The 14,187-nt window shown below is 41.0% G+C and overlaps 1 protein-coding gene and 1 long non-coding RNA gene across 2 annotated transcripts in view; one reads left to right on the top strand and one right to left on the bottom strand.

Annotated features, from left to right (window-relative positions):
• DNAI3 (dynein axonemal intermediate chain 3) overlaps positions 1-14,187 on the bottom strand; it is a 73,190-nt gene that overhangs the window by 34,466 nt on the left and 24,537 nt on the right. The window contains exons 8-12 of the mRNA XM_037163965.2: positions 8,829-8,945; positions 5,418-5,608; positions 4,496-4,620; positions 2,487-2,576; positions 320-406 (exon numbers count right to left, since the gene is read on the bottom strand). Of these exons, the coding sequence (XP_037019860.2) occupies positions 320-406; positions 2,487-2,576; positions 4,496-4,620; positions 5,418-5,608; positions 8,829-8,945 (610 nt within the window). The remainder of the gene's footprint in view (positions 1-319; positions 407-2,486; positions 2,577-4,495; positions 4,621-5,417; positions 5,609-8,828; positions 8,946-14,187) is intronic.
• On the top strand, positions 366-6,937 carry LOC119062895 (uncharacterized). The gene is made up of 3 exons (XR_005085069.2): positions 366-531; positions 6,535-6,641; positions 6,857-6,937. It is a non-coding gene; the product is annotated as an uncharacterized LOC119062895 (long non-coding RNA).

Below are 14,187 nucleotides of genomic sequence, written 5' to 3'. Positions count from 1 at the left end.
CCCTTCTGTCCAATGCTCCTCCAACTACATCACTTTAGGAAATGCACTCAGCCCCTTTGTTTTATTTAATGGCAATACCAACAAAAAAATTCAACAGCCTGGGACAGCTGGTGCCAGCTGTTTTGCGGTTTTTTAAATCAAGGGCCTATGAGAAGTGATTTAGAACAGTGTTGTAAGCAGATGTGAAGGTTTGGGAAACAGCACTTTTTTTTCCCTATTGAGTCTTCGTTTAACTTGGCAACTCTGTTGTGTACTTTCTGATAAACTCCTGGATGGAAAAAAAGGTGAAAGAGAAAAAAATTGTAAAAAGCTAACTAACCTTGAGTGTGGCCTTTTTACTTCTACTACCACCTGTTTTAATGTTTTCTATGCGATCAGCATGTGCAGTAATATCCCACATGACAATCTGAAACAGAAATAAATGTTGTTACATATTTTCAGGGTTAAAGATTTAAAACATCTATTTGTATTGGTATGCACTTGGATGAATCAGTCACCTTGGGGGATAATCAAACTCAGCCTACCTCTTAGGTAAGTCAGCAACTTTTAAAGCTCACATTGGGTTGGCCAAAAAGTTTGTTGTTCTTTCCTCTATAAGATGGCTCTAGTAGCATTTACTTGTCTTTAACTTCATTTAAAATAATATTGTTAGATTGTATTGTGACAGCTGTCATATCAGTGTGCATAAAAAAAGCTCATCAAAATTGGTGAATTTTTGTGTAGCCATTTTAATATTGAAGAGGGAAGAAAATATGCAATGTTTTTTGGCATATTATACTTTACTATTTCAAGAAAGGTAAAAAGGCAACTGAAACATTGAAAAAGGTTTGTGCAGTGTATGGAGAAGGTGCTGTGACTGATGGAACATGTCAAAAGTGGTTTCTGAAATTTCATGCTTGAGATTTCACACTGGACGATGCTTCACCATCGGGTAGACCAGTTGGAGTTGACAGCAATCAGATCAAGACATTAACTGAGAACAATCAGTGTTATAACAGGCAGGAGATAGCTGACATACTCAACATATCCAAATCAATAAAGTTGTTGGCAAAAATGAAACAGGTGTTTTATTTTACAGAAAAAAACATACAAACTTTTGGGCCAACTCAATGTAAAACAATGTTTTCTTCCATATAAAAGTATTTTCAATACTTTGATTTTAGTGCTTGTGTTAAAAGTGCCAGTAATTTTTAAAATCCAAGGTAAACAGCATGCAATTCCCCCTGCTTTGGGAAGAGTTCGCCCTCTGTTGGGGGGAATGTGCTATGACTGTGGGGCCAACCATTTTAGACCCAGGAGCAAAGGGCCTGTCCTCCAGAATCAAATACACTCAATTGTCCAAAAAGTCTAAGGAATGATGATTTCTATTTAAACAGATGTTATGGCCAACTCCGAATTTGCACAGTCATGGTCATTTTTTGAAAATCGGAATGAAGTATAACATGCAACACTAATTAGATTAATTTTTAATGATTAAATTCATTTCAGCACACTAAAATGTTAACAACATGTCAGGATTACAGACCTGTGAGTGCTTTTATTGTCATCATTTGCTTTTCTACAATACTTTAAAACACAGTAGTACAACCTGCATAGTGATTGAAAAAGCTATTTCAGGGTTTGCTGGGCTTGGACCATGGTCCCTGGGTCATCGTGATGACTGCCAGCTGTTGTTGGACAAAACCCTGGGAGAAAGTTTGTTTTCTTGGAAGCATTTGGTTTTGGGTAAATGGGCATCGGTGCTTCGGGCATTTGCATTTCAACCACCGGAAGTTTTCCTGGCCACACCAGGAAAAACCACATACCCTGTAATGGTCAGATTCCCTGGATCACAGTAAATTTAAACTTTGATTATAAAACAGCCTTATGAGTTGTGTTTTCCTTTATTGGAGAAACAGGCAATTTAGGATGGGATCTAAATTTTATGTAAATTAGATAACAAAGGGAAAACATGATTTTAAATCATACACAAAAAATTCTATGATATATGTATGTTTTCCAGATAATTTCTATTTAAATTTCGTATCATCTGCTATCCCCTACCTCTAGGAAAATTTCAAAAGAGGCCTCCTGACTAAGAGGCATTAATGCTTGTGGTTTGTGTTGTTCCATGAAATCTGGTCCAACGTGTGATTTTATCTCAGCAATACAAATAGATATGACCTGGTTTTGTTCCAGTTATCATGACTGGGTCACCCTGTGAATATCTCCAGCCCTGATACCACATCTAATATATATTTATTTATTTACTTACAGCAGGCAGGGTTTTTAAATTTTTATTTTTTTACATTCCCATCCCCCAACTTCCTAACACATCTTTACTTTCCAGTTGCTGGCATGGGGGGATGGGGGCATGGGGGCGTGGCACACAGCTGGCATGCCTCCTTTCTGCTCAGTTGGCTCCTTAAGTTCAAAAACCAACCAATCAAAATGTATTACAGAATGTTGTCTACATGAATAAATACCTGGAAAAAATCTGTGCGTACCTGCCCATTTATGCAGCCTCCAGCAATAATATTAGTGTTACTTGGACAGAACTTGAAGCAGAAAATGTCTTCCGGGCTCTCCAGCATTAGCTAAAGGAAACCCCCAAAATTCAAGAGAGTGAGAAAATCCGAGATCATGGCTAGAAAATAATGTTGAGACAGTTAAAAGTCTAATTTTATAGCTATCTATAAGAAACATGCACAGAGGGTCCATTCCCAGAATTCTACCCCTGAATGAGGAGTTGCTTTTGTTGAATTTTATTGTGGACATTGGCCATATGTATGGGAGCAGGTATATTTTCAAGGGGACCAGGTCCACCCTCACCCATGCTCCATGGGTCATTGTTGGGACATCCTATAATTTTTCATAAACAAAAAGACTATGAAATCAATGTTTTTTTAAAGTATGGAAAGTAAGCTCCAGAAAGATGGGGTACTTGTCTGTTTTGTTCTGTGCTGTGTACCTAGCCTGGCACATGGGGCCACATAAAAATAAAACACGTTGTGTGAGAGAAGGTGAAGGTGTTGCCAGTGATAAGAGTTTACATTTTTAAATAATACAGAACCCAGAAGGTAAACAAACTCCAGTGCTTGTAGGGTAGGGAGGGAGCTCTGCAAGGAATATGCCAGCGTGCAGGAATAGGTAATGTGAACCATAGTTAGCGCCGGCACTGTTGGGTCACCACCAAGCAAAACACATGTGTGGCTACTGCTCTTATATAAACATAACTGCCAAAAACAGAGGCCCCAAGGCCATTTGTTTGCCATCCCTGAACTAAGGATTGTAAACCGGAAGTGGGTTAATTATCTTGGTTAATTTGGTACTCTGTGGATTCTAGAGAAACTCTACTTATGAAAATAAAATCTTTTAACAATTTCCTATAGTTTTGATAAGAAAAAAGACCAATAAATCATTTACATTATTTCTTTAAGAAACTGTTTGTCTTTTAAAGCTATTCTTCAAAATAGAGGAGAGTCTTTCCTCTTGCTATTTGCCTGGAAGGTCAGGCAGACTTCAGGTCACGTGGCGGTGAGCTGAGCTACTGGACTATCAAATGATAGAAAGCAAAAAGACAGCTCTCTAGTTATTTCTTATCAGCCTACTGAGCACAAAAAATGGTGCCATTCTCTTGCTGTGTTTTCTGAGTCTATAATAATTAAAATATCTAGACATTATTACAGAAAAACTGACTTAATTCAAATGCATTAAGGAGGAAGGAATAAGACAGGGCTAGGGTTTATTAGGGAAAGCCTTAACTACCCAATATTTTATAGAAACAAATTATTATTACACTTAAGTACATTGAAAAAAACTTATCTGATCCTGTGAGGCGCCCTCCCCTTGAGCAGAACTGTCCTTGAGCAGACATTGGAAAGAGAGCCATATGGGGCAAACTCAGCCTTCAGCCTTGTTTTATTTGGATTGTTGAGTGTTTTGGTTTGGTTTGGGTGGGTGCTTTTGTGTGTTTTGGTTTGGCTCTAGAATAGCTATTTAAAAACTTGGAGATTTCACATAAAATTCCCAGGTACTGGATTCTCTTGATAAGCGGGACCGCCTGGCAGTAGGAGAGCTGAAGAGCAGCTGTCCATACACTCGCTCTCCTACACACTCATCTTTACTCATTATCAGCACCTACTGGTGATCCGGGGAATTGAGGAAATTCCTGTGAAACTAAAATCTACTTGCATTCGAAGAATTAGTATTTAAATAAAGCCCATAAAAGAGATTGCTCTTTAAAATCAGTTGACTATTGCTCTTACAATCTTTTTCAAAAGAATAACATGATTTGTTTCACAAACCTTTTCAGTAAATTAAGTGTAAACTTTGTGTTGCTCAAATTGATCCCAAATTTCGAATTGAAGAAATCCCGATTTTATAAGGTTTTTTTACACTGTAAACTTTACAACACCGAGAGCTATAAATCACTTTGTGATTGAAACTGCTAAAAGTGACACATGGAAGTGACATTTGAGATTTTTAGACTTCGGGGACAATGCCCCCTTGTTACCTGAGGGTGTATGGGGTCGGAGAAGCTCCAGAAAAGAATCAGTGATGGCTGCAGCAGTAATTTGCCGGAAAAGTGAACTCTATCTTCGAAGGAGAGTCGCACGGCCACTGCCACAGCTATTAGCCCTGATTGGAACACAATGAAAATGGAGGTCTGCAGCGGCTGGGTGTGGCGAAGAGCTGGTGGGCTTTGTGCTTCTGCGGGGTCACTGTTCATTTCCCTTCAGGTAAAACTCGAGGGAAAATATTCTACAGGAGACCAGGAGCTTTTTAGAGCTCCGCTGTGTAATGTGGTTGCCAGCAGCCACACGTGGGCACAGCTGAAATATGCCCACTCCAAACTGAGATATATGATAGTACAAAATAAACAGAAGACTTCGAATATTTAGTATAAAAATTGTGTGTGTGTGTGTGTGTGTGTGTGTGTGTGTGTGAGGAAAGGGCCAATGTGAGAGAGGGAAGGAGGAAGAAAGAGGAGGGCAATGACTTCCCCCTCCTCTGAAGTCCCACCTTCACACAGGCCTGCTGCCCTTGGCTGCTGAGAGCTCAAAAGCAGGTGCAGCTCCTATCTGGTCCGGTGACCAGCCAGGCAAGTGTCGGGAGAATAGAGTTACCCTTCTGTGCCCCGGAGGCTTGAGGCAAATCCAGATTGGGCATTGCACCAGCTGGGGACCTGAGCCAAACACTTCCTTGAGTTAGCTCTGCCCTGTCCTTGTAAAGCGGAGGTCCCAGTGGGTACCCCAGAGTTGCTCAGAAGACACACAACTGAGAGAAGGTGCGGAAAGAAAGTGCTTAGCAGGTGCCTGGCACTCAGCAAATGGGAGTCGTCTTACTGAAGTTGAGCTGATTTTCACTTTTACGCATGAAAGCAACAGACCAGTGCAATGTCATCCCAAATGGAACTGCAGTCTTTTCCATCTTACCGTAGATCTGTGGATGCCATGAGACACAGGTGACCATTTTCTCCGTTAGGTTATGAAGGTCAGTAAAGGACTGGTACTCCTTCAGGTGGGTGTCGCTCTTGTCCCCAAAGGTGCTCTCTTCTTCTGCCAGGCATTTCCAGTCATCAATGAATGTGTTTGTGATTTCATTTTGTTGCAGGGCTATTTCAACACTATTTTGTAAAAAAAAGAAAGTAAGAGCAACGAAGACATTGGATTTTAGTACTCAGTGATATGCTTTCACGAGCTCTTCCTGCTTCATTTGCACCCCCTGTAATATTCTCAGTTATATTTGGTAGCGAAGGGTTAACCTCCTGTGAAATAAGGATGTGAGAGAAAAACATTCAGGCAGCGTGCTACTCAGGACTTCTAAGAGCCTGCTGTTCAGCTTCCAGGATGTGGTTAGTGGACAGCCTCTAGCACCTTCCCTGCCTCGGTCGGTGGGTTCCCAGGCCACTGAGCATGGCAGCGGTGAGGACACCAGAGCCCCGGGCTCTGCCTCCAGCCGGGCTCCCCCTGCAGCTCCCAGCTGGGCTGGCTGAGACTCTGAAGTGCTCCCCACGGAGTCCTCCTTCCCTTTCTTTGTTTTTCACAGTGTACCCCCCAGTAAGCCTCCACTGTGAACTGGTCTTATTCGCCTCCTGAAAATCCCAAACTGACAAAAAAGGCAATTTTCTTAGCTATATATTCAGTACCAAGTGATCATGTGTACTCATTATTATATTAACATATAATTAGAGTTATGTGTGTGTATAATTCAAAACAACAAATTAGAGATTCTTAAGGGGCAATTTGCAGTTTAGATGTGTGTGTGTGTGAAAGAGAGATTGAGAGAGAGTGTGTATAGTGGTAGTGGTTTTAGTTGTCAACACCTGGGAGGATCTAATGTGTTTAATCCCATTACTAAACCTTCTGAAATGCATTAGATAGTCTATAAAAGGCAGAAGTATCCTGCTAAAAATACTACACTTGCTTCTTTAAGAAACAATCTCTGTGCTAGGCTCATCTCCTAATAGTCTAAGGTCCCTGTCTTGACAGGTTCCTGTCCTACAAGCTACACTAAGTTACTATACTGTTTCTTGTTCCCTCCTTTGCGTAGGTTTGAAAGCTGCACTCACTCCCAAGGCCCTTAGGAGCTGCCCCACGAGAAGAATTTCATCCACAGTTTTACCCTAATGATTTAAAGTCCAAATACCCCGCTGCATGGTAAGCTGAAAGAGTGGCTGTAAATTAGGAATTTCCTAAAATAAAAAAAAAATTTTATTTAGACAATCACACATAAATACCAAATATCATAGTATATATGCCTCAAAATTAAGCAAGGGCACCATTTAATACCTCTGTCACTAAACAGTAACACTACCATTCACTGCTCAATTGAATATTCTGGGTTAAGTTCTTCTTACCCTTCATCTTTCCAGCGAGAGCATTTCCTAGGACCTGGGAGCTGTAGGAAGTGCAGAGTCACAGGCGTCACCCCAGACGACCATGACCGAGGCAGAGCCTGCTTTTTAACCAGGTACGTGGGGGGGTGCATATGTATATTAAAATTTGAATAACCTTAGGTAGGGTAGGTTGGCACCCTGGAGAAACCGATTTCAAGTAGAAGTGTTTGTAAACATTTAAAAAATCTTATCTCTTTTTGTTTCAGCCAGACTGAGAATGGAATTCTGAGAGAGGAGTTAGAGAGAGGCCCTTTGCTCCGGTTTCCTGCTTCTTCCCTGTCGGGCTGAACGGGGAAGTAATCTATGGGGCCGGCAGGAAGACAGTGTGCTTCTCTGGTTTCCTGTCCTGAATCCCCTGCACTCCGCCTCCTGGTTCCCAAGGGTGATGAATTGAAGGCTGGCAAATCTGTTGTCTGAGCTAAAGTCCATGGGTGTCTTTTTTTTTTTTAAATTCCCAAATAAAAGTTTCTTAGTTGCTTTGAGAATCTCCTGGAAGTTTCTCTCCTCTAACATAATTTCCTTCTTTTGCAAGTCCCTTAAGTTCACTTTGGATAAAACTCTATGAAAAAGAACTCTTTTATGAAAGAGCTCTTTTCCAGAACAAAAGGCTTATATTAATTTAAATTTTTTTAAAAATAAGCCTTAAGCAGTGCTGTAGTGGGAAGAATGGCAGTGTATAAACATGGATTTCTTATTTATTCTTGGCCAGTGCTATTTTAATTCTTGTGCTCCTTTCTGCTCTCTTCTTATAGTTCTGGCTTCTAACCACATCTCAGGGAAAGAATTATGCTCGTCTCTTCACAAACACAGCAATTGAAAGGGAAGAACAAAACTCCAGACTAAAGATAATATACAATGTGGATAATTGAGAAATGACTACAGGCCATTTTTTTACTTGAAATAAGTTACACAAAAACAGACTTCTCATTTTTAATATTCTTATTAGGAAAAAGTTAAATACTTTATTTTGATAAAGGGAAAAAGAAACCTTAGGTTTTCTTGTTTCTTTCTTTTTGCCCACATAGGAGGAAACTATAGCATGCTTCCCATGAGTGGCAAATAATTAATGCACTCTCTGCATCATTGATGAGTTTTTTAACTAGATTCTCTCAGAGCATGGATAATTTTCATGACATTTAATACAGCTGAAAGAACTAACGATGTTTTCTTAAAAGTAAAAAAGCTTAACTTGGACCATCTCTGAACTTGACCACCAAATATTTAATTATGGAAAGAAATGGAAACCAGCCTATTGGGTACAACTGGAAAACCTTTGCGTCATTGGTTATACATCTCTAAACTCTGGTATCAACTTGATGAGAACTTGTCAAGGTCTCTCTCTGGTCTAGAAGCCACCGGGCTCTGCCCAGGGTCCTAGTGCCACTACAGAGGCATTCTGAAGACACCTCTCATCAGCGTCAATAAGGGTAGTGGCAACAGAGGAATTAGAGATAAGGATGATGCTATCCAAGAAGTACCTCTGAATTGAATTCAGGTTCTTATTTACAAAGATATCTTTGTAAGTTCCTGACATCATCATTGTTAAGGATGGTCATTGTCATCCATGGCATTTTCATCTTTGTAATCCTACAGAATTCAATGAAGCTAAGAAGGGGAGCGCAGAGCGGAGAAAAAACTTAAAAGAAACCATGGAAAATAAATGTTAATTTGCTGTTAGGAAAACATCCTCACAAGTTCCATGGTATACTTCTTCCAGGTTTACACTGTTTGGTGTGGCCCTCGCTTGTGAGGTTTGAGATGCTGTTCAGCAATAGAGGCGGAAGAAAGACCAAGGATCTGTAGACAGTGTCATTTGCTTGTGCACATCTGGTAACTGGCTTCATACTTGTGTAGATACCATGTATGGAGCTGTTTTCAAAGACTATTATTATGAACTAAAAATACACATTTTATGTTTTATATTCAAAATTTAAAACACAGTTTTTACCTTATGCTCATGTTGTTAAGAAAATCAGCTAATGGCTTTGATTGTCTGAGTATTTCTTTTTCTTCTTCTAAAAATTCTCTTGGATGATATTGTGTAATAGCAGTTTTGGGATATGCCCTAATACATTGAAAGAAAATTGAATAATAAATATTGGATCAAAGAAAAGCAAGTATAGTCATGACAGGTCAAAGATTTATCTCTGTGACAGTTTTAGGAGATTATTTTATGTTTAAATTTTAAACATTGAATTTTCCTTTATTGTAGACAATTGTTATAGACCACCATTCAAACTATATGCATATTTCTCTCAAACATAATCAATAATCTCTTATTTAAAATAATAACTTAAATATCATTCTAAAGTTACAGGAAATTTATAAGAAGGGTATAAGGAATTCTCATGTACCCTTTACTCCCATTTATCAATTATTAACAAGTTGTCACATTTCTTTATCATTTTCTTTCTCTTCATTTCATTAAATCAGTGTTTCTTTACCAGTGCAATTCTGTTCTGCCCTTATACCCTGGGAACATTTGGCAACATTTTTTGTTGTCACAACTAGGAAGTGCCACGGACACCTAGTGTCTGGAGCCCAGGGATGCTGTTAACTGCCCCGAGACACACAAGGCCCCTCCCCTCTACCAACAGATAATTACGCAGCCAAAAATGTCTGTAGTGTTGAGGTTAAGAAACTCTGCTCTAAATGTACAAAACTAGGAACAATTTATATGTGGGCAGCAATGGCAGCACAGTCTCTGGAGGAAAACTTACTCCAATCAGGCCGAGTGCTCGCAGAGCTCACCCTCACCCTCGAACACAGCACGTGGTATCGCACCTCTGGGCTGTGTCAGTCTCGCCTGCCAGACTGGGGAAGCTCCTTGGTCTTAGGGTCTGGGGCTACAGAGAGGTCACACGACACAGCCCTTGAGAGTGTGCACTCTGCTTGGCTGCCTGGCTGTGAAGCCCGATTCTATCACTTACCAGCTATGTGACCCTGAGCTCATTATTTAACCTCTCTGTGCCTCTTCTCATCTCTAAATAAAATTCTTCAAGTACCTTCTTCATAGGTAGGGTTATTGTAAGAAATGAATGTGTGAATATAGACAAAGCTTTTTAAAATCGCGCTAGCATATTTGAAGTGCTTAATAAACTATTAGGTTGTATTCAATCTGTGCTTTTAAAGCAAATGTCAGTAAAATGTCTCTGTGAGAGGTACATGTATTGAATGAGAGTAGTCAAACAGAGGGCTAAAAAGAGATTTACTTATACTGAATACAATAATTCATCCTTTTCCCCCTGCCTAGATCAGTATCCACAGCAGAGGTAGAGTGACGCAAAGAAAGAATGTTGGTACTGGAACTGAAGAGACTTGGGTTCAAATCTTAGCTTCACCCTTTAAATTCTATCTCACAGGATTAAGAAATTATATGGCACCTGGCACTTTCATCAAAGTAGCAACATGGCTAAGGGGTCACTCTGATTTTTTAATGTGATTTGTGTTGTTGTTACTCAGCAAATCTATTCATTATTGATTCAAATTTAAATTGTTCCAAATATTGAGTTTTCATGTTTAACCTCTCTGCTTCTGTTTCTTTATCTGTAAAATGGGGATAGTACCTACCTCCAAGGGCAGTTGTGAAGATTAATTGGGTTGATGAAAGCAAATGCCCGTTACGTGGTAAGAGTGCTGTAAACACTTGCTTTCATTGTCATTATTCTTCGAACTTCATCTTTGATTTCTTTCCACTTCCTTCATCATATATCCCCCATCTGCTCTTCCTCAGACCAGCTAATTTCCCAATCTTAGTAAGTGGTACCAGCATTCTCTGTCACCTGGATTTGACCCGTTTGAGTTCTTTTGTTCTTTTTCACTTTGTAGGTCAAGACCTGCCCTTATTTCTCATCTGTTCACTCCAGCTGTATAGAAACGACTGTCCATTACTATCAGCCAGCATCCACTGAGAGCCTGTTAAAGCCCCTGTTGCTGAAGGTTCCCTGTCTGTTTCTGAGCCCACCTCCTGCGTCTGCCCTGGCTGACTCAATCTTGTCACTTTCCTGTACCCTTGTAGGAACAGAAAAGTCTCTAGCTGGCTTGGCTAAGAAATTTCTTCCAAAATCTAAGATTTGTTGGTACTAAGGTACCGTCTCTCTCCTAGTCTCACCCTCACTTCTTGGTGTTAATGAGTCTCTGACGTCCTAATTCTCTGCTTAGACTCGACTATCAGTCCTTGCCTTTCTCTTCAACTGTTTGGTTCTGGGCTGTCTGTTCATCTGCCTCCTTGGTTTCTAACCCATTTCTTATCCCAACCCCTGGATTCTACGTATGTGTGCCTTGACTTTAACTCTGCACTGTGCACCACATAATGTAGCTTTGGAAGCTAGTTTTCTTACTACACTCCACATGCTGAGCCTGATTCTCCTGGCCACAGTCTTTCTTGCTGATATCTCAGGGCTCTTCTCTTCTTTTCTTCTTTTTTTATAAGTATATATTACTCTTCTTAAAATATTTTAAATTTATTATTTATTTTTAGAAAGAGGGGAAGGGAGAGAGAAAGAGAGGGAGAGAATCATTGATGTATGAGAGATGCATCCATTGGTTGCCTCTCACATGCCCCCAGCTAGACACCTGGCCTGCAACCCAGGCATGTGCCCTGAATTGAACTGGTGACCCTTGGTTCACAAGCCAGTGAGTGCTCAGTCCATTCAGCCACACCAGCCAGGGCTCATGGCTCTTTTCTTAACATTGAACCCAAGCCAGTCATCTACTCTGACATTCTTTCTTAACTTGATTCCTCTGCTTCTTCTTTGCTTTAACATTTCTTTATTCCCCTCATTTAATAAATCTGTGCTAAGAACTGTCCTAGAAGTTGGGGATATAGCAATGAACAAAATAGACCCAGTTCCAGTCTAAATTTTAAGTGGTAGGTGGAAAGAAGGTGAGAAAAGAGAGACAAGTGATAAAAGTGCCATAAAGAAAAAATACAGTAAGGGGATAGATAGAAATGGAGGTTGCTACTTTTATAAAGGAATATTGAGGAATTTCTCTTTGAAGAAGAGATCTGAATGAAGGAGGAAATGAACCCTAAGGAGGAGAGAGCAGCAGCCTATGTAGAGGAACTGTGAGCACAAACACAACAGGTATGAGTATGGTTGGTGAATTTAAGGAGCAGGGAGCCAGTGTGGCTGGGAGGGGTGAGCCAGGGGAATTATGGGAAAGGAGGGCAGAGGGGCAAGTGGGACCCAACTTAGTCTGGCTCTTCTATGGAGAACAGAATGCAGGAGGGCAGGGAGGGGTAGAGGAAGTCCAGTTCTCAAGCATTACAATAATCCAGAAAGGAGATGAGGATGACTTGGTACAGTATGATGGCAATAAATGTATTTTGAGGGTAGACCCAACAAAATCCAAGGTTTTGGGTCTGAGTAATTACAAGAATATCATTGCCACTTACTGAAATGAGGAACATTCAGTGACTTTCAGATTTGGAAGTAGAATTTTTTACAAAGAGTTGTTTTGGGGCGTGCTAAATTTGAGACCCTTATTAAGACATCCAGCTAGGAATAGAAGCATGTGGAGTTCAGGAGAGAGAGTGAGATTGAAGGCATAGATTTTGGGAGCCCGAGCAAGCAAAGAACAGGTGACAACAAAAGACTGGATAGATTCACCCAGGAACTAAGGGTAGTTAGAGAAAACATCTAAAGGAGTTAGCCTGGGGGACCCTCAAATATGTAAAAGCTGGCCAGAGAAGGATCCAGGGAAAGAGACTGAGGAGGAGCTGCCAGCGAGTTAGGACGCACACAGTAAGCGCTGTCGGTAAGCCAGATGGAAATGTGTCTGTGTTGTAAGGGGAAGAAAGAGTAAACCAGGTTAAATGCTGCTGAGACGCGGAGAAAGAGGGGGGTATTACAAATGGACTGGCAATCAGACCATTCTCCAGTGGTGACCTAAAGACCGTTTGGAATGGGCTCAAGACAGAGCGGTAGGTGAGGGAGTGGAAGCAGAGAGTGTGGACAACTGCTGTGAGGAGTTTTGTTGCAAAGAAAAGCAGAGGAATTAGATGGTCGCTGAAAGGGTCAAGACAGTTGGGTCTTATTTGTTTGTTTGTTTGTTTGAATGGAGGGAGTTACAGCACTTTGACCTTCCATGTCTCCTTTCCACTGTTTCCTCTCAGTTTACTGCCACCACATTATGTAGAAACTGGTCACATTTTTACCTGTTTAATGACGACCGACTCCCACTTGGCCAGTTGCTTCCACTCCCGGCCTGTTTCCCGCCTGCTTTCCAATACATACTGCCTGGCTCATCTGATTTTAATGCCTTACCATCTCGCCTCTCTCTCTCACTTCAGAATCTGGCAAAGTGCCCTACTGTCTGCCACAGAGAAACCACTTCTCTGTCCACCTCCGCCACCCACTTCGCTGTACTGAGGCCGGGCTCCTCCAGGTCCCAGGCAAGCTCTGTTCTTCCCGTTCTCTTGAATTTAAAAAATTGGGGCTGCTTTCCCTTTCTCTATTTCTCCAAATTATATGTAACATTTGTGGTTTTTCTTCTATAAATCTAAAATTATTTCAAAATAAAATGTTTTTTAATTCTAAAATATACAGCTTAGCTAAATATACCTCCAAATTCATACAACATTCAAAGCTCAGCCCAAAACACTCCCTTGACAATCCATTTCCCTTCAATTAACTCACAGACTATATTTAAATAAGAGCTTGATGCGTGAAATGATGTTGTTTGTAGGCTCCAAGTGCTCCGGGTCTAGGCCGACAGACAGGTAAGCAGATGAGTACAATATGAGTCCTCAGTGCTGTGATAAAGATACCGTGAAGGTCTAGTGGGGTCCCAGAGGAGGGAGCAATCAACTCTACCTGGTGTTCCCAGGAAATCACAGAGGAGAGGGCACTGAACTCAAAGGGTCAAGAGGGACAAGTTGGACAAGGCAGTGAGGGGCATTTTAGGCGGAGCAACAATGCTGGCAAAGGCAGGAAGATGCAGAAGAGGGGGTGTTCTGGGAGATGGAAGCAGAACAGGGCTAGAACACGGAGGACTTGTTTGGGAATGGGGTGGGGAGGGGGAAGAGGCTGGCGAGGCCAACATACCTCGACAGGGAAGAGGAACTTTATAACGCTGTCCCAAGGGCTCTGGGTGTGATGGGGGCGGGGCAAAGAGGAGATTTAGGCAGTGAAGTAACACAACCTGATTTGGTGTGCAAAATGATTTAGGTAGAATGGAGCAGGTAGGAGGCAATTGTAATATTCCAGGTGAAAGCAATATTGTAATTATTAACAACATCCATCATTTTCCCACTACATGGTCTTACAGTCTTATATACTTATACCACATTTTCCTATTAAGAT

Source organism: Artibeus jamaicensis, unplaced genomic scaffold (assembly GCF_021234435.1).
Source record: "Artibeus jamaicensis isolate MK-2021 breed Jamaican fruit bat unplaced genomic scaffold, CSHL_Jam_final scaffold_1019, whole genome shotgun sequence".
Classification (NCBI taxonomy): Eukaryota; Metazoa; Chordata; class Mammalia; order Chiroptera; family Phyllostomidae; genus Artibeus; species Artibeus jamaicensis.
This window is presented reverse-complemented; position numbering and strand designations above follow the sequence as displayed.